Source organism: Vipera berus (assembly GCF_964194415.1).
Source record: "Vipera berus genome assembly, chromosome: 5".
NCBI lineage: Eukaryota > Metazoa > Chordata > Lepidosauria > Squamata > Viperidae > Vipera > Vipera berus.
In genome coordinates this window covers 53964289-53984350 of record NC_138207.1, presented here as the reverse complement: position 1 = coordinate 53984350, position 20062 = coordinate 53964289, and the positions used below count along the sequence as shown (strand labels likewise).

General features: G+C 38.8%; 1 protein-coding gene across 4 annotated transcripts; it reads left to right on the top strand.

Moving 5' to 3' along the window:
- The first annotated feature begins 302 nt into the window (after positions 1 to 302).
- Positions 303 to 20019, top strand: ZDHHC6 (zDHHC palmitoyltransferase 6). 4 transcript variants are annotated; one of them, XM_081329024.1, is made up of 11 exons: positions 303 to 444; positions 2344 to 2792; positions 3406 to 3497; positions 3768 to 3927; positions 5541 to 5702; positions 11775 to 11828; positions 13738 to 13905; positions 14009 to 14050; positions 17217 to 17363; positions 17466 to 17508; positions 18205 to 18799. In XM_081329024.1, the coding sequence occupies exons 2-11, from the start codon at positions 2526 to 2528 to the stop codon at positions 18306 to 18308; spliced, it is 1239 nt and encodes a 412-aa protein (XP_081185150.1). In that variant the 5' UTR covers positions 303 to 444; positions 2344 to 2525; the 3' UTR covers positions 18309 to 18799. The 4 variants fall into 4 exon arrangements, with proteins under 4 accessions (XP_081185150.1, XP_081185151.1, XP_081185149.1 ...); XM_081329025.1 differs by lacking the exon at positions 303 to 444 and adding an exon at positions 19449 to 20019 and having other exon boundaries at positions 2000 to 2792; positions 18205 to 18222; XM_081329023.1 differs by lacking the exon at positions 303 to 444 and having other exon boundaries at positions 2000 to 2792.
- The last annotated feature ends 43 nt before the right edge of the window (positions 20020 to 20062 follow it).

Here is a 20062-nt window from a genome sequence, read left to right as displayed (position 1 = left end):
ACGGACCCTCCCGCGCCTTTCCCTGATGCTGGGTAGTCGACGGCATTCACACCATGATATCTTTCGAGCAAGGCAAAGGACAGAAGAGGCAGGACGACCGTCTGTCGGAGCTTCGCTGCTAAGCAAATAAGAATTCTGGGCCCCGTAGAAACATTTGGATTGAAAGATTTTATTTTATTTTTATTTTTCCAATCGCAATGTGTTCCTGTCCGTGGGGGAAGTGTTTCCCAGGGCACTTGCCAGACGATTGAGGGCATTTCCCAAGTCAGGGCGGAACGGAAGGATTGCACGTCCGGGTTGTGTGAAGGTGTCCCGGGGAAGTAGAGCACGGAGCCGCTGGAAGAGCGGCAAATAAGGCGGACGGCGGGAGCTCCCTTGCTGGCTCTGTCTGAAGAAAAGGCAGCGGGGGAAACCTGGGACAAAGCAGGCGGGGGTTCGTCGCTGGTAAGCCGCGATGTCCTGCCTGGACTGCGGTCGCAGAGACACCGGACCTTTCCGTTCGAAGTAAAGGAATTGCAGACCCTTCTCTGCCTTCCTCTAAGCGTAGAAAGGATGGCAGAGAGGCGGTGTCGTGATCAGCCTTTGCTTTTACTTTGCCTGCTGAGTCTTCGCCAGTCACTTATTTTTCCCATTGAAAGGAAGAAGAGGAGAAGGAGGGCGGCTTTCGTTTCTGGTTTCCCTGTCCTTGAAATTGCGAGAAATAGGCAGATGTCCGGTAGCTGCCGCCTTTTCTCTATAGGGCAGCGGACGTAGCCCCGCTTCACCTGTTGAACTATTGCTTGTTGCAGCCTCCTTGTACTTTGGTGTTATATATATATATATATATATATATATATATATATATATATATATATATATATATATATATATATATGAGGGAACGGTGCTATCGTTTGTATTGCGATGCTCAAAGCACAGAGACTGCTTTTTGCATAAATTAACTTCAGCGGTAATGTGGAAAAGTAGGCACGGGTTTATTGCAAATCAGATCTTTTTTGTGGCCATAGAGCAGTGATGAGGTATAATTGACTACACCAGAGTTGTTTAAATACAGGTAGGTCCTCAACCTACGACCCCAATTGAGCCTAAAATTTCTGTTGCTAAGTGAGACATTTGTTAAGTGAGTTTTGCCCCATTTTATGACTGTTCCTGCACACAGTTGTTAAGTGAATAACTGCAGTAGTTAAGTTAGTAGTACAGTTGTTAAGTGAATCTGGCTTCCCCATGGATTTTGCTTGTCAAAAAGTTGCAAAAGGGTATCACATAATCCCAGGATGCTGCAACCATCATAAATATGAATCAATTGCCACGCATCTGAATTTTGATCATGGGATCATGGGGGTGGCTGCAGTGGTTAAGTGTGTAAAATAATCACTTTTTTCAGCATCATTGTAACTTCAAATTGTCACTAAATGAACTATTGTAAGTTGAAGACTACTTGGACTCCCAGGAAGATATAGCAAATAGTTATTTCCCCTAGCAGTACTTGTGTCACAGAGTCCATACGTTATCCTATTGTCCTTGAACTTACTTGGAATGTTATTGAATTAATCAATCTGTAAAGAGGCTAAAATAAATGGTTTAGATTTTTTCCATTATTAGTTAATGGTAGACTACCAGGTTGTTCTTTCCTTTGCGAAAAATCAAAACATTTTTGTAGTGGAAAGCATTTTCAGATGCTTAATAGACACATAATTACTTTATTGCATTAGAGGGGGGGGAAATGCCTGAATAGACAAAAACAGTGACTTCTGCTAGCCCGGGTAATTTCCCACTTGAAGAGATAACTTCACTGCAGTATCACAAACAGTTTGTGAACTTTTCTCCTACTTTGTGACATATACATTAAGAAAAAACATATCTAAATTCTTACTTGCATTTGAAATTAATTCTTGGGTTGTTGCCTAGAATGAGGAACTGATGCTTCACTGAAAAGTGTTTGAAACTTGACATTTAAAATTATTTCTTCAGGTTTGCATCATTTGCTTGCACTAAACAAAATAATTAACTATATGGTCCACATTGGACAGAAAAAAATATACTCTTGTTGATATGTATTAGTTAATCTGGTTTTCAACAAACTTGGAATCAATTTTCCAAATCAGATATCAACTGGTGTTTTTTTTTTTTTTTTAAATGCACACATACACACACAATATGAGGATCAGAGCCAAACATATGACAGAGAGAAAACAGGGAGTGGGCTGCTTAATAGCCCATTTTTGTGTCAGTGAACCATAGTCTGTTGCTCCAAATCAATTTGTTTTTAATAAAAATGTTTATTTTGTAGTTGCTGTGGTTGGAAATTGTCTTCCTTTTTTTCTTTTTTCTTTTTTTGCTCAGGTTTTAAAAGAAAACTCATGAAGCACTCCTGTAGTTGATGATTCTTTCAAATTTGAGGAACTCCAGCTACTTCGAAATTAGTGTTTGGACATCTTACCATTCAAGTAGAGATGAAAACTTATGACAAGTGGAAATTGTTCCTGAAAGAAATTTTATGAAATAAGAATCAACTTGAATGCAGAATGGGAATGTTTTGTTCAATCATTAGATTTGAAAATCTCTATGAACTGAAAAGATTATGCCACTGGGGGCCAATCATAGCCCTTAGTGTAATAGCAATATGTTCTGCCATGGCTATCATCGATGCAGTCCTGTGGTACTGGCCTTTGGATACAACAGGAGGAAGTATTAATTTCATCATGCTCATCAATTGGACTATTATGATCCTTTATAACTACTTCAATGCCATGTTTGTTGGCCCTGGTTATGTTCCTATTGGATGGAAACCAGTAAGCAAATAACAATATGGTATATCCCCTCCCATTAAAATGATATTTCACTCCATACCTTCCTGATTTTATGTTAGACAATGTCTTAGGAAACCTAATTCTTGGATCTGCAGAATGAAAGCAAAATGGGAGCCAATGGGAAATTAATATATGCACTTTTGTGGATACTTGCTGAATATATAATTGCCATTACACATCTAAAACTATAGTCTGCCTTCTATCTAAGCAACAGATAACTAAAAGAATTTTATATCCTCAGGAGATTTTCTTTTTTAAAAAACCCATGGTTTCTTTCTGGAAAAAAAAGTTCTAGTAAGTAAGGCAGCTTGCAGGTAAGACCCATTGATCAAGGTGGTACATATACCTGAGATTATTGTTGATCAATGCCCACCACTCTTACACAGTTGCATTTTTTTTCTTGTGCATTAGGCTTGTTCCTGCAGCAGGAACATTGTTATAGATGTTTTACTTCCCGAAATTCTGCTTTAATGCATAGGTGAACTTTATAATGTATTATTTGTAAATAATTGTTAGTATGTGTGTTTGTGTGTATACACACACACACACATACATATATGTATGTATACTTATATATATACTGTTTTGTTTTTAGGAAAATTCTCAGGCGTACATGTATCTTCAATACTGTAAAATATGCCAATCTTACAAAGCACCGCGTTCACATCACTGCCGAAAATGTAACAGGTATTATTGCTGATACAAACTGTTTATTGGGTAAAGTTAATACCTATTTACTCATGTAACAATACCCCCCTCTTTAATCATTTCATATATTTTATAGAACGTGAAAATAAACACTATGTCACATTCCTTGTGTTACACTTACAGCTTTTTTGCTGTATTGATATTTTCTGAAATTAAGGGTTCTTTTAAATGTCAAGAAATATTTGATGAATGAGAATAGGTATGGCTGCTGGTCACTGTGCTTGTATTAAACTTGGATTTGCATCTTAGGTGTGTGATGAAGATGGACCACCACTGTCCATGGATTAATAACTGCTGTGGATTTCAGAATCATGCATCATTTACGCTCTTTCTTCTGCTAGCCCCTCTGGGCTGTATCCACGCTGCTTTTATTTTTGTCATGACTGTGTATACTCAGCTTTATAACAGGGTAAGAAACCACTGTTTTGCTTCTTTAAAACGTATGCAGAATTGTATGAATTCGCTTTTGGAAGAACAGCTATACTTGCTGTAGTTAAAATTATATTTCTTTTTTGTCTGCTAAGTGTCTTCATACTGATGATCTGGAATGCTTGAAGTTTGTAGCTTTTGCTTTATATTGTTCTGTCCCAGCCTACGTGAGTCCTTGTTATGCTCACAAGGAGAAACCCCTCTTCCAAGAAACAGGAAGGAACCGCAAGAAAAAAAACAACCCCTTTTATTCTCACAGACCTGAGTCAATGTCCAAGGCAAACAAACACAGACAAACACAGGCAAACAAAGTCGATCCTCAACATGAACGGTTGCCTTTGGCAACCAGCACCTTCAACGCCTTCCCTTTTTTATTTTTTTTTATTCCATTTATATCCCGCCCTTCTCCGAAGACTCAGGGCGGCTTACAATTATAATTCAGCCAAGGCGTGGCTTCCTAATGCCTTCTCCTTTGCCTTTGGAGATGCCTCATTGCATTCCTCTGTCCTACTCGCTTCTCTTGCCTGTGCTTTTATGCATCCTGGATTTGTCCCAACTGTTCTTTTTTTTTTTTTTGAGATTTCAAACATTTTTTTTTATTTTTAGGGAGGAATTATTGGTGCCCCAAAGCTGGGAATTGAGACAGCTTTAATTTCCAGTAAAATTTGCTAGCACAATGCCTTATGTTTGGAGGTGTATTTTTAAGGGGAAATTCGGATTTTAAAAATCAGGGTTGTTTCCCTACAACCTGGAACGCAAGGTCCCAACTGTTCTTCATCACTGTCCAACTCAGGCTCCCAGCACAGCTGTGTCTCAGCCTGAGCACGAGTAGAAGGGCCAGGCTCCTCGTCCGACTGTAAGTCTTGTTGCTCCTCAGAGCCTTCCTCTGACTCTAATGTCACTCCAGGCGCCTCCTCCTCATCTGATTCCTCAGACTCAGCTGCCGGATCCACTGGCTGGCGAGAAATCACAATATATATCTTTTATTCTTTCTTCATTTGACCCAAGATTAGTTATTGCTCCTTCTATATAATGAATTTCACGAGGCTAATTTAAAGTCCAGAGTCACCTTATAGAGGAGATGGGTGGCATTAAAATTTAATTAAATAATTAATCAGAAAGGAGAGTATGCCTTAAAGGTAGGAAAGTATGTTTCTTCAGAAATTGCACTCTGTGCCAAATTTTGTATCTGCCTCTCGGTCAACTGATAATAGATTGTGTCATTCAGTAAGCTGGTTATTCTATTTTAAAGCATCATATAAAATTAGGAAGCGTTGGAAAAATAAAGCAAATTTAAAAAAGAATTTGAGTTGAATTCTCTGTATCCTTTCAGAATGCTTAGCTTTAAATTCAAAGTTACTTATAAGTCTGGTACATCCAGGATGTCTGTCATCTATTCGTGTCTTAACAAGTCATCTTTCCAATAACTCAGATACTGTATGACCTTCAGGTAAGATATGACTTTTGGCTTAGGCATAACCTTTGGAAAGAACTCAGACTGAAGATTGAACTTCTTCCGATCAACAGTTAAAACTAAAGAGTTCTCGCTGAGGAACTGAATGTTGTTCAGCTGTCTGCTTTTCTTTTTAATAGGTCTCCTTTGGCTGGAGTTCTGTGAAAATTGATATGAGTGCAGCCAGGAGGGATCCCCGCCCAATAATCCCTTTTGGGTTGCCTGCATTTGCTGCCTCTTTATTTGCCCTGGGACTGGCCTTAGGTACTACGCTAGCTGTTGGCATGTTGTTTGTTATCCAGGTGAGTCAGAAACAGAGATGAGATGTTCTGGTGAGATGTTCTTGTGCTCAAAGGGTGGGGATAGTTCTCAACAGCTCACGGCATGTTATATTTTCTTAATGTTGGATTCTTTTTTTAAAAAGAAATATCCAGTCAGCAATTTGAATTTCCAGTCTATCTACAGTGTATTTTGTAACAAAGTCTTCACGCATATATGTATTTGTAGGTGTGAGAGAGAGAAAGAAAGAAAGGTTAAGATGTAGAAATCAGCTAGGATCCTGTTGGAATTTGTGATTCAGTTCAAAGAAGTAAAAACAGATTTGTACCACGATTCATTTTTTTGTTTTTGTTTTGAGTTACTAGAAGTTTTGTGTGTACAAAACATTACAAATGTTCCTTATTTGATCTATGCTATGAGTCAATTCAGTGATTTCAGTTTTAATTTGAAGGGATAATTTAATCAAACTCTTTCATATGGCCCTAATGTAGATGTGTTAATGTATGAGTATGTTGTCCTATCAGCTAAGGCTTTCCCACCATTCTGTATGTCTTGCAATGTGTAACTGCCCACTGTTTCTTTAATATATTCATACTTATATTCTTTCTTTTTATATTTATCCTCATCCATTTCCCTTTGGCTCGACCAACTCATTTTTTAAAGTTTTGGCATGCTATGTAAGTTTTCAGTACGACTGTACACACAAAGGGGTCTCCCACTTCTGCTATAAAAAAACCCCTGCTCTCATGGACACGTGTGGGCTATGCATGATTGGCAGCTATGGTTTTTGCTCCATTGTAGATAAAGCAGAGTGGAAGCTATGTAGATTGGATGCCATGTATTTATACAGGTAGTCTTCGAGTTACGAATGTAACGGAGCCTGCCCATTCCACTTGTAACTCAAAAATTCGGAGTGAATCTCGTACCTCGAACGAGATCACTCCCTTGCTCATTAAGATGCATGCAGCTCATTAAGTGCACATGAGGTACCTCAGGGTGGGGAATGCCATGGAGGACCTAGTGATGGACCAGGCCCCTAAGGCCTCCCTGCCCCACTAAGATACCTCATGCTTCCCCCTCCCTTCCTGCCGTGCTGGACTCACCTTGAAAAGATCCATCTCCTCTCTGCCGCGGTTCCTGCTGCCACCCGCAACTGAGGCCAGTGGACGCTTCTGCGGCCCTCCGGAAGGTGGATCTGGTTGCCAAAGGCCTTTTCCAGGCCACTGCCACCCAGATCTGAGGCCGGGGGACGCTTCCGTGGCACTCCGGATGCCCAATCTGACACCTGAATGCACCATCCGGAGGGCCGCAGAAGCGTCCCCCGGCCTCTGAGCTGGGCAGCAGCGGCCTGGAAAAGGCCTCCGACGCCTGGATCCACCTTTCGGAGGGCCACAGAAGCATTCCCCAGGCTCAAATCTGGGAGGGAGCAGCCTAGAAAAGGCCTCCGGCAGCCGGATCAAGCCTCTGGAGGCACATAGAAGCAACAGAGAACAGAAGCGTAAAGTACAATGAGATCACATGAAATCAGTAGTGTGATGTCTCGCCCCACTGATCTTGCGTGCTCTTGCATTACTTTAAGCCTCCATTCTCTGTGAATGTAACGAAGGCCTGGAGCAGCCAAGAAAGTGAAGGATGTCTCGATCTTCGCAGGGTGAATATTGAAGGCCTGGTGCCTAGGGAGACCCAGGGCAGGGAGTGGGAAGGGAGGGAATAACCAGGGTGAACGTTGCAGTACTACTGTGGTCGCTTGTAAGGGTGAACGATCGCCGTGGTGTGGCAACATTCGTAATTTCGGGACTTGCTTGTAAACACTAGGAGGCAACTCATCACGTAACTGAACGAGCATTAAGTGAACGCTCATAACTCGGGGATTACCTGTAGTAGAATTGGATTTCCCTTGTCTTTTTTTTTATACATTTATCCCTAATTTTTCAAGTGAAAATCCCAGTAGAAGGAAAAGAACAGTGGTAAGGAAAAGGAGACATTCAGTAAGGTAATGACAGAAGATTCCTTTTGTCTCTTTGTGCTTTGGTAAATCAACAGTTGTATTGTTTTGATACAATGTTATTTATACAGTAGTGATTGAAGATTATTGACAGTGTTATTTAGATGACTTAGGTTGCAAATAGAGGAAAGAGAAGTATTCTATCAGTATTAATTACAATGTAGGTTAACAATATTACAAGCATGATTATTTGATTTTTCATCCAGACTTAATATTAAAAAAAATCCTCTGCAGATTGCATCAGAGTATTTGTTGAATTCAGTTTCAGAAATGTACTGATTACTTAGTATTTTGCTGTATCATTACTTAATATATACTCTCTCGCGCGCGCGCTTTGTATGTGTCTGTCTATACATCGTGTTCCTATATTGATAGATGGGCAAAGCAAATTTAAGAAGAATTAAAATGCCAAGAAAGAAAAAAAGTATTGAGTTTCTAACTTCTCTCTTTTTATACATCTGCTAATTTACAATATTTGTAGATTTTTAGGTCTCCTTAGAAACCAGACTGTAAATGATTATGTTTGGCATGTCGTTGTAATTATTTTGTGTGAGAACAGTTCTTACTTAAATTCGATTAAACTTTTATTTTGCATATATATAGTGCTAGTTTTGCCATTGCTACATATTCTCCAAGTTGAGATTTCCAATCAGATATTTTTGGAATTATTATCTTTCTTTCAGTGTTGAACAAAATTTATTTTCGCTGCTGTGTGCATATAACTCATTAAATTATTTTCATTTATTTTTTCCTGAGGTTATATCTAGTAATATTTATTTATTTATTTATTTTATTTAGTTACATTTATATACCGCCCTTTCCCTGAGGACTCAGGGCGGTTTACAGGGAATTAAAAAATCCAACATACAAAAATTAAAAACCAAATTAAAAAATATTAAATTGACCCTGTACTCTTAAAAACCCCAATTAAAAATATCTCCTCAGCCTGGGCCCGAGAGCTCAAAGAGCCAGGTCTTCAGGCCCCGGCGGAATGATCGGAGGTCGGGGGCAGTTCTCAGCTCCACCAGCAGCTGGTTCCAGAGGGCAGACGCTCCCACTGAGAAGGCCCTATCCCTGGGTGTCACCCGCCGGCAATCTCTCACCGGCGGAACCCTGAGCAGACCCTCCCTGTGGGAGCGCACTGGGCGAAGGGCGTTTGATGCCGGCAGCAGGTGTTCCCTCAAATAACCCGGACCCAGGCCATGTAGGGCTTTATAGGTAATAACCAGCACCTTGAATTTCACCCGGAGGGCAACCGGAAGCCAATGCAGCTCGCGGAGTAGAGGTGTTACATGGGAGTATCGGGAAACCCCCATTACAACTCGCGCGGCCGCATTCTGCACCAGTTGAAGCCTCCGCGTGGTCTTCAAGGGCAGCCCCATGTAGAGAGCGTTACAGTAGTCCAAACGGGAGGTCACAAGCGCATGAGTAACTGTGCGTAGGGCGTCTCGGTCCAGATAGGGACGCAACTGGCGCACCAGGCGAACCTGTGCAAAAGCCCCCCTGGTCACGGCTCCTATATGGTCTTCAAAATTGAGCCGTGAGTCCAGGAGGACGCCCAGGTTGCGAGCCCTATCAACGGGGGGTAACACCTCACCCCCCATCATTAAGGATGGAATAACTTGGTTAACCCGAGATGCCGATATGCACAGCCACTCAGTCTTGGCGGGATTGAGACGAAGCCTAATAATAGTTGTAGTTTCATTTAAAATGATTCTCATCATTTCCTTAAGTTAAAGCAAATTTTGAGAATTATATACGGAAATTCTGAATCTGCTCTTCTAGAAAAACCAAAACGAACACTACTAGTAACTGCTTGTTGTGCACCATGACAGAAGAAAGGCAGTTTATGGGTGATTTATGTCTGAAAGAAATAGTATGGGAGGGAAGGGGATTTTCCTGGTGTAACAAACAAAAGGAAGGAAATGATGGTTTACTTTAGGTTCAGATGTTACAAAAGAGTTCAGATGCACAATAATGAATAGCAGGAAGTCCTAAAATGGCTTGTTATTTAACCAAAGGCATGGAATGATAGAATAAGAAGAAGATGTGTGTTTGTTACAAATTCAAAACTTTCCAGATCACTTCCTAAGATTTTCACTCTCACAACTTAAAAGAAAAACTAGGTGCTAGTGCATGTATGGAAATGTAAGCTTCTTTCATTTATGCTTATTTGCCATTCTTCCACCATTCTATTTATGATATCAAGACTTTGGTAATTGGTGGGTTCAACTAGTTTAGGAATAAAAAATAAATGGGACAATGGATGGACGGAGTGGATATGAGAAGTACCCTTGAGTGTACTGAATCCAGAAATAATGTTTACTTGTTTATCTACAAGGGCTTTTATTTACAGGTGAAACTTGAAAAATTAGAATATCGTGCAAAAGTTCATTTATTTCAGTAATGCAACTTAAAAGGGGAAACTAATATATGAGATAGACTCATTACATGCAAAGCAAGATAGTTCAAGCCGTGATTTGTCATAATTGTGATGATTATGGCGCACAGCTCATGAAAACCCCAAATCCACAATCTCAGAAAATTAGAATATTACATGCAATCAATAAAACAAGGAGTGTACATAGAACAATATCGGACCTCTGAAAAGTATAAACATGCATATGTACTCAGTACTTGGTTTGGGCCCCTTTTGCAGCAATTACTGCCTCAATGCGGCGTGGCATGGAAGCTATCAGCCTGTGGCACTGCTGAGGTGTTACGGAAGACCAGGATGCTTCAATAGCGGCCTTCAGCTCTTCTGCATTGTTCGGTCTCATGTCTCTCATCTTTCTCTTGACAATGCCCCATAGATTCTCTATGGGGTTCAGGTCAGGCGAGTTTGCTGGCCAATCAAGCACAGTAATCCCACGGTCATTGAACCAGGTTTTGGTGCTTTTGGCAGTGTGGGCAGGTGCCAAGTCCTGCTGGAAAATGAAGTCAGCATCCCCATAAAGCTCGTCTGCGGAAGGAAGCATGAAGTGCTCCAAAATCTCCTGGTAGACGGCTGCGTTGACCCTGGACTTAATGAAGCACAGTGGACCAACACCAGCAGATGACATGGCTCCCCAAATCAACACAGACTGTGGAAACTTCACACTGGACTTCAAGCATCTTGCAGTGTGTGCCTCTCCATTCTTCCTCCAGACTCTGGGTCCTTGGTTTCCAAATGAGATGCAAAAGTTGCTCTCATCAGAAAAGAAGACTTTGGGCCACTGAGCAACAGACCAGGTCTGTTTTTCTTTAGCCCAGGTAAGACGCTTCTGACGTTGTTTGTTGTTCAGGAGCGGCTTGACAAGAGGAATACGACATTTGAAGCCCATGTCCAGGATCCGTATGTGTGTGGTGGCTCTTGATGCACTGACTCCAGCCTCAGTCCACTCCTTGTTAAAGTCCCCAACACTTTTGAATGGCCTTTTCCTGACAATCCTCTCCAGGCTGCGGTCATCCCTGCTGCTTGTGCACCTTTTTATTCCACACTTTTCCCTTCCACATAACTTTCTATTAATGTGCTTTGATACAGCACTTGGGGAACATCCAACTTCTTTTGCAATTACCTTTTGAGGCTTTCCCTCTTTATGAAGGGTGTCAATGATGGTTTTCTGCACAACTGTCAGGTCAGCAGTCTTCCCCATGATTGTGATTCCTACTGAACCAGACTGAGAGACCATTTAAAGGCTCAGGAACCCTTTGCAGGTGTTATGGCTTAATTAGCTGATTAGAGTGGGACACTTTGAGCCTAGAATATTGCACCTTTTCACAATATTCTAATTTTCTGAGATTGTGGATTTGGGGTTTTCATGAGCTGTACGCCATAATCGTCACAATTATGACAAATCACGGCTTGAACTATCTTGCTTTGCATGTAATGAGTCTATCTCATATTAGTTTTCCCTTTTAAGTTGCATTACTGAAATAAATGAACTTTTGCACGATATTCTAATTTTTCGAGTTTCACCTGTATATTGGTTCATTCATTCAGATTATAAACCGTACTGTTAAGGTTTCCTGTTCTCCATTTTTTGATCTAATACAATTTCTGTGGAATGATACATTGTAGTCATGAGCTAATCTTTGTGATTTTTTTTAGATGAAAATCATCTTAAGGAATAAAACTTCAATAGAATCATGGATTGAAGAAAAGGTAAAAGTAATTATTCTCATACTCATTTAAATATATATTATGCCACAGAGGTAGAAGTCTGCAGTAGATGTTGATAAACAGTATTTGTACCCTTTCCTGTTTGTATGACTTAATTAAGCCAGGATATTCTATGGCCTTTTCACACATTTTCTAAGATCTTCCATCACCAGAAGAATCTGTGGTCAATATTGCCGTTTAAATGTTGGGTTTACTTGTAAACCATCTTGAACAGTTCTTTAAATTATTCACTTCCCTTGGTTCATAATAAATCTGTCCTTTTGTCATTCTTAAATTCATATTTATATGTTGGGCAATTGCAGCAGCTCAGCTTCATTTAAGCTTCTATATCTTAAGAAGCTACTCACTAAAGAGAGAAAAGCTTGATGGAAGAAAATCTTGCCAACTGAGCAGCCCTTCTGATATTTAGATGTGAAAATCACAAAAGGGGGGGGAGAGGGGTTTGAAAAAAAAATAGGAGTGTCCGTTTTTCTCTATTTATATCTTTCTACATTGAACATATCCTCTAGGTCATAATTAAAACAACCACTATATAATTTCCTTCATTCTGATTTAGTGTTGAAGTAACCTAGCTATTATATGATAATCATCATTTATAATTCTGCATATTTTACAAATGTAGCCAATTTTAGTTTATTCAGTAAGCCATGGTTAAACAAACTATGGTTTTGTATAAAAGTAGTTTCTGGTTACTTTTACTTGTAAGGTTTCTCCATTCTATTGTACATATAGAAAGTCAGAGACAGAATTGCCTCCCTGTACCCTTAGGGAAGAACTATGGCAATCACTGACTTGAGTGAACACCTTGCACATCCATTCTGACAATAATGTGAGAAATAATTCCAGAAATACACTTTTAATATATGATGTTATTGCATCAGTAGAGGTCAGCATACAGTAAAGAACTTTAAGGAATTAGGCAAACCAGCACAGTGCTTTTAAGAAACAGAGTGAAAGGTTATGAAATCAAAAAATAGTTTGACTTATTGTAAAGGAAGGTATTTTCCTATTTAAATGCAATTATTTTTATTTAGTACCTCTGAAATAGAACTGTCTCTTTTTATTACTCAATATAAATTGAACCAACAATATTCTGGCCTAAATGAGTGCTGAAGAATGTATGATTTTAAAAGTTTTCCACTGTATTTAAATAACAAGTTAAAAATATGCCATCTCACATCACACTTATCAAAACATCATGGTTCTGAGGTGTTTTGCTCTCTGTGTCTCTATTTACAACTACTGCTCTACCAGTAGAAAATAAATATCAAACAGTATAGCAGTCTATACAATATATAGTATAGCAATCTATACAAAGGGAATGGATGAAAAGGGGAGTTGTTTCCTCACTGCAGCGATCTGCAGTAAGGGGATAAAAAAACCTTTTTCTCCATTTCCTTTGTTTTGTACGTGGCTGTGGGTCCTGAGATTTCTTTTACCCTAGTTCAGGGGTCAGCAACCTGAAACAGTGAAAGAGCCACTCGGAACCGGTTTCCTCACAAAAGGAAAAACTGGGAGCCGCAAAAAATGTGTGCACATGCGCATACATGCGCGCATGCGCAGAACAGGGTTTGACTGAAGAGTGGAGCCAAGGCGAGATATGCACCTACCCTGCATATTTGAATTGATTGGTTGAACTTTTTTAGTCCCACTTTTTTTTTTGGACTGCACATGGCAGAGGACTGGGAGCCGCAGGAGACGGCTGAAAGAGCCGCATGCGGCTCCGGAGCCGCGGGTTGCAGACCTGTGCTAGTTGAACCTTTCTAATTTTTCACTACAAATATCACAAGTTTGAATGTTGGGTAAGAAAAATTCCTCCATGTTAGAAATCTAATAGATTTCGATTGACAGTTTTCTTCTTGTCAACTGTATTTGTATACATTCCTTGCAGGCCAAAGACCGCATTCAGTATTATCAAACAAATGAAGTCTTTATATTTCCTTATGACCTGGGAAGCAAATGGGATAACTTCAAGCAAGTCTTTACATGGTCTGGAAATCCAGAGGGAGATGGCTTGGAATGGCCTCTAAGAGAAGGCTGCCATCAATACAGTTTAACAGTATGCTACTTTCCTTTGCTTTTCCTTTACGTGCCTACAATTAAATGTGAAGTAAATGCATGGAGAAATTGGCTGTACTGAAATGCTGTTTCATATCTTTCAGATTGAGCAGTTAAAACAGAAAGCTGACAAGAGAGTGAGAAGTGTAAGTCATCATCAGTTGCCGTCTATATTACCTGATCTTAGTGTAATATCATTTTGAAAGTTAAGAACTGCATGGTTTCATGTTATATTTTAGAACTCTAAAATATGTTGGGTAAAATAGAATACTGTAATAATGTCATTATAGCATAAAGTATTGTTATTTCTATATAAGCATTGTAATTTATTGTAAGATGTGTGTTATATTATGAATGTCTTTAGCTCAGTGGGAAGAAATCAAATCAAGAAAGAGGAATCAAGAAAATTCTAAATAAATAGCTTATGAGCTATTGCTCTATGTTAAACATTTTTAATTGATTCTGTTGTATTTAGTCATTAGCTTACCAGTTATGGAATGCATTGAAAATGCTGAACAAATACTTCGCTTAGACAAGTCTCTTGAAGTCTTAAAATCCCAGTAATATTTCCTGGCAAAAAGTATAATTTTTCTATATAAAAGATAATACTAGTCCTTTGACTAAACTAGCTTCTTGTAGAATTGAACCTAATATATTAAACTTAAGGGACGCGGTGGCTCAGTGGGTTAGGATTCTGAGCTTGTCGATCAGATGGTCGGCAGTTTGGTAGGTCAAATCCCGAGTGCCGCGTAACAGAGTGAGCACCTGTTACTCGTCCCAGCTTCTGCCAACCTAGCAGTTCGAAAGCACGTAAAAATGCAAGTAGAAAAATAGGGACCACTACGGTGGAAAGGTAACAGCGTTCCGTGTGCCTTTGGCATCTAGTCATGCCGGCCACATGACCATGGAGACTTCCTCGGACAAGCGCTGGCTCTTTGGCTTTGAAACGGAGATGAGCACCGGCCCCTAGAGTTGGAAATGACTAGCACACATATGCGGGGGAAACTTTACCTTTTATATTAAACTTATATCAAACAATTAGAGTCAATAGTTTATTTTTTACACTACAAACCCTGACTTTCCAGTTAGTCAGAGCTGTCAAGCAGATGGGAGAAGTTGTTTTATGTCTCTATAAATTCTGGATACTTGTAGTTTTCCACCCTTATTACAGTGGGACAAAAAAGTACTTAGTCAGCCACCAGTTGTGCAAGTTCTCCCACTTAAAAAGATGAGAGAGGCCTGTAATTTTCGTCATAGGTATACCTCAACTATGAAAGACAAAATGGGGGGAAAGAATCCAGGAAATCACATTGTAGGATTTCTAATGAATTAATTCGTACATTCCTCGGTAAAATTAAGTATTTGGTCACCTACAAACAAGCAAGATTTCTGGCTCTCACAGACCTGTAACTACTTCTTTAAGAGGCTCCTCTGTCCTCCACTCGGTACCTGTATGAATGGCACCTGGTTGAACTTGTTATCAGTATAAAAGACACCAGTCCACAACCTCAAACAGTCACACTCCAAACTCCACTATGGCCAAGACCAAAGAGCTGTCGAAGGACACCAGAAACAAAATTGTAGACCTGCGCCATGCTGGGAAGACTGAATTTGCAATAGGCAAGCAGCTTGGTGTGAAGAAATCAACTGTGGGAGCAATTATTAGAAAATGGAAGACATACAAGACCACTGATAATCTCCCTCGTTCTGGGGCTCCACGCAAGATCTCACCCTGTGGGGTCAAAATGATCACAAGAATGGTGAGCAAAAATCCCAGAACCACATGGGGGGATCTAGTGAATAACCTGCAGAGAGCTGGGACCAAAGTAACAAAGGCTACCATCAGTAATACACTACGCCGCCAGGGACTCAAATCCTGCAGTGCCAGACGTGTCCCCCTGCTTAAGCCAGTACATGTTCGGGCCTGTCTGAAGTTTGCTAGAGAGCATTTGGATGATCCAGAACAGGATTGGGAGAATGTCATATGGTCAGATGAAACCAAAGTAGAACATTTTGGTAAAAACTCAACTCCTCATGTTTGGAGGAGAAAGAATGCTGAGTTGCATCCAAAGAATACCATACCTACTGTGAAGCATGGGGGTGGAAACATCATGTTTTGGGGCTGTTTTTCTGCAAAGGGACCAGGACGACTGATCCGTGTAAAGGAAAGAATGAATGGGGCCGTGTATTGTGAGATTTTGAGTGAAAACCTCCTTCCATCAGCAAGGGCATTGAAGATGAAACGTGGCTGGGTCTTTCAGCATGACAATGATCCCAAACACACCGCCCGGGCAACGAAGGAGTGGCTTCGTAAGAAGCATTTCAAGGTCCTGGAGTGGCCTAGCCAGTCTCCAGATCTCAACCCCATAGAAAACCTTTGGAGGGAGTTGAAAGTCCGTGTTGCCCAGCGACAGCCCCAAAACATCACTGCTCTAGAGGAGATCTGTATGGAGGAATAGGCCAAAATACCAGCAACAGTGTGTGCAAATCTTGTGAAGACTTACAGAAAACGTTTGACCTCTGTCATTGCCAACAAAGGGTATATAACAAAGTATTGAGCTGAATTTTTGTTATTGACCAAATATTTATTTTCCACCATAATTTGCAAATAAATTCGTTAGAAATCCTACAATGTGATTTCCTGGATTCTTTCCCCCCATTTTGTCTCTCATAGTTGAGGTATACCTATGACGAAAATTACAGGCCTCTGTCATCTTTTTAAGTGGGAGAACTTGCACAATTGGTGGCTGACTAAATATTTTTTGTCCCACTATATATACCCAATAATTCTTTTTGGTGGGGAGGGTGCCTTTGGGTCAGTATTGTCTCATTGCGGGCAAGAATTCAGAAGTGGTTTGCCATTGCCTTCTTCCAAAGGCTGAGAGTGATTGACCAACTGGTTTTGTGACTAAAGTGGGACCAGAAGACATGGCCTCAGTTTCTAGCCTAACCGCTACATCAAACTGGCTCTCTAGAAATTCATATTTTATCTTTAAGGAAATAGTTGTGGACAGATAGATAAGATTATAATGCTGCACAAATCTTTTATTTTTGAAACGTTGAATCAGTATACATAATTTAAAATAAAATGTTTCAATATATAAAAATAAAGTCTCCTGTTATTTATCCACCTGATATCTGCCATTCCTAAAAGAAAAGCTTCAGATTTCAATAGTACATCTATTCTCAAAATTTTATAAACCAACAAAAATATCTGATTTTAAAATTTCTTAGCCTTCTTACTATTTTATAATCAATGGTTTATAACCAGAAAATTATCTTAAGTAACTTTTTTTAATTCAAATTTTCTAGGTACGATACCAAGCAATAGAAGACTATAATGGTGCCTTTTGCCCTGTTACAAAAGGCATAAGGACTTTCTGCACAACTCCATGTACTGAGGAGCCTAGAATTGTCCTTCGCAAGAGAGATCATATTTTAGCCACCCGAGGACTGAAGTTAGTATCTCTATATATGATTACTTCAAACTTTTAAAAATGTTTCAAAGGTAAACAAGTGCTGTCAGTTTAATTCTTTATTCTTTTTTATTTTATTTTTTGGCATTGGATGTATGGCGACAAAATTACTGACCTGGCAACAAATGGTAATTACTTTGTTTTAAAGTTAGAATATCTTATTTCAATTTCATAATGTAGTTTATATGCGCTTTATGTTTTAAGTACGTTATCAGAGGGTTCCAAATGCCAAACCATTAAAACTGTTAGAAAAAATTGAAAAGCCAATCTGAAATAGTTGTAATACAAATTCAGCAGGTTTAGAGGACAGGAGATTAAGGAATTGTAATTAGGAAAATCTGTGGTACAACTGCCTACTTAAAGATAGAAAGGTACTATGCCATTATATCAATTATATAATATGACCATCTTCCAGCATTTTAGAATTTAGAGTATTTCAAAAGTGTATATGGAGTTGATTTAAATAGCTAGATTAAATAATTAAGAGTGCAGTTTTAAACATATGTCCTTGGAGATAAGCCCCAATTTATATCAGTGAGATATACTTCAAGTTGACATCTGTAGGTTTGTGCTATTAGGAACTTCATTTGTTTTCAGGTTTGTAATGCTCCTAAATAAACTCCTACAGCAATGTAGTTAATGTAAGCAACATCTAAGTCATGTCCTCCATCTTGAAGAAAAATTGTGAAAACTGAAAAAAAGAATTTAGTTTTGCAGATTTTACACAGTTTTTGACAGGGCTCAGCATGCATAGTTATGGAACGGGAATGAAAAATATGCAAGTGGTATGATCTTTGATTTCTGCTGTTCTTTCTCACTGTTAGATGGGGAGAGAATCAGAGGTTGGTTCCCAAGAAAATGTGTGGAGAAATGCCTGTATGATTCTGAAACAGATCAGCCGTTGGATGGAGAAAAGAAAGCAAGATAACCCTGTGATAACTGGAAAAGTTTGCTTTGGACCACTGTCCTTCTACTTGAATATTCTATATATATATATATATTCTTATGTATGGAACAAGCATCGTATTTTGTGTGTTTGCAAGAATGGGGGCTTCAGTGCCATAAATCTAATCATCGTTTGTCATTTTCAAAAGGGAAGGATCCATTCCATGGACACCTTTTCATATTACAGCTTTCACAATATAGAGCACATTTGTCTTGCTTTTTTGTTTAATTTTATTATATAGTCTTAAGAAATGTAAGAGCTACATTTTTTCAGATATTTAAGCAGAATTTAAGTACTGCTCATTTAAAAATATCTTCTCTTGGTATGTACATTCCTCAAATTACTTTTCTATTGCCATCATGAAAGTTGAAAGAACCATATGAATGAATGCAGCTGAGTTGACTTAGCTGATGCTTTGGATTTTTTCTTATTTTAATATGTGATTTTTATTAAAATAAAAAAATGGAAAAGTTTATATTTACTCATTAGTGCATCTTTAGTGATGAACATGCTGATTTTTTGCAGTGAAATAACAAAACCAGATAACAATTCACACAACATGTTAAGCCATGACAGTCCACACTTCTTAAAGTTACCTAGTTGGGAAAATACAGCAAAATATGCAGAAATGCCTGGCCGGCTACTGTTGAAGCATAATTCATATTGCAGAAGACAATTCATAGAGAAGTAAATTCCAATGCAGTAAGGATTTTGACATTAGTGCATTTCACTTGTCTGACTCACATTTCCAAGATCTTACTTTTGGTGGCACAAACTGCTATAGCTGCATCTAATTTACACTTATAAAGAGCTATTAGCCTATATTATAACTTCATGCAAGTATGAAAGTTCAGTACTAGTCTTTCAGAGAAGACCAGATGGGAGAAAGTGCTGTAATAGTTGATAAATAGAAAAGAATAAATACTTTTCAACAGTGACATTAAACAGAACTGTATCAAATTAACAATGTGAAAGAATATAGGAACAACTTTATGAATTGCTTCAGAACTAGATTATGTGGAAAATGTATAGAAAAAAATTTAAAAAGTTCAAAAAAAGATATATGTATGTAAGTTCCAATGGCTAAATAGTAGAAGCTATTGCTGTCTTTTGTGATTTCAGAACATAAGATCTTCAGGGTACAGAAAATTATGGCTTCAAGGTGATCACAATATTGTTTTAGCCTGAATGCAGATGATCAGTATGAAGAAGCCACCCTATAGGCCTATTTCAAGTCAACAGGATATATAATGACACAATCAAACGGCCTTTTTATTCTGTTCATATTGTTGATTGTTTAATTTTTTTACTACTAAAAATTGGAGTGTTATCTTGTTAAATGTAATTCCCTTTGCCACAACAAGTCAAAAGTACCTATATTTTCCATTACTACTGTCCCTGAAATTGTACTGAACCTTATTTTAGCATCTGTGATTGGCAAAGATTCCTGATGCATTAAATCTCAGGTGTGTAGTAGTATAGAAAATATTTCAAATCATCCAGTTGTGACTGTTTTTGCAATGCTTGGTAATATCCCAAGTGGGAAGTACAATATATTCTCTATTTAAGCAAAAGGTTATTAATTTTTAATTATATTATAAATTAGAATTGTGACATTCCAGAAATTGAAACTAATTCTGAACCTGTCAAAATTAAAATAAGCTTAAATAAAGAAATGTTTCTTTATTTAGTTATAGTTACTTATATAGTTACTTATTCTATCTAGGCTCCAATGA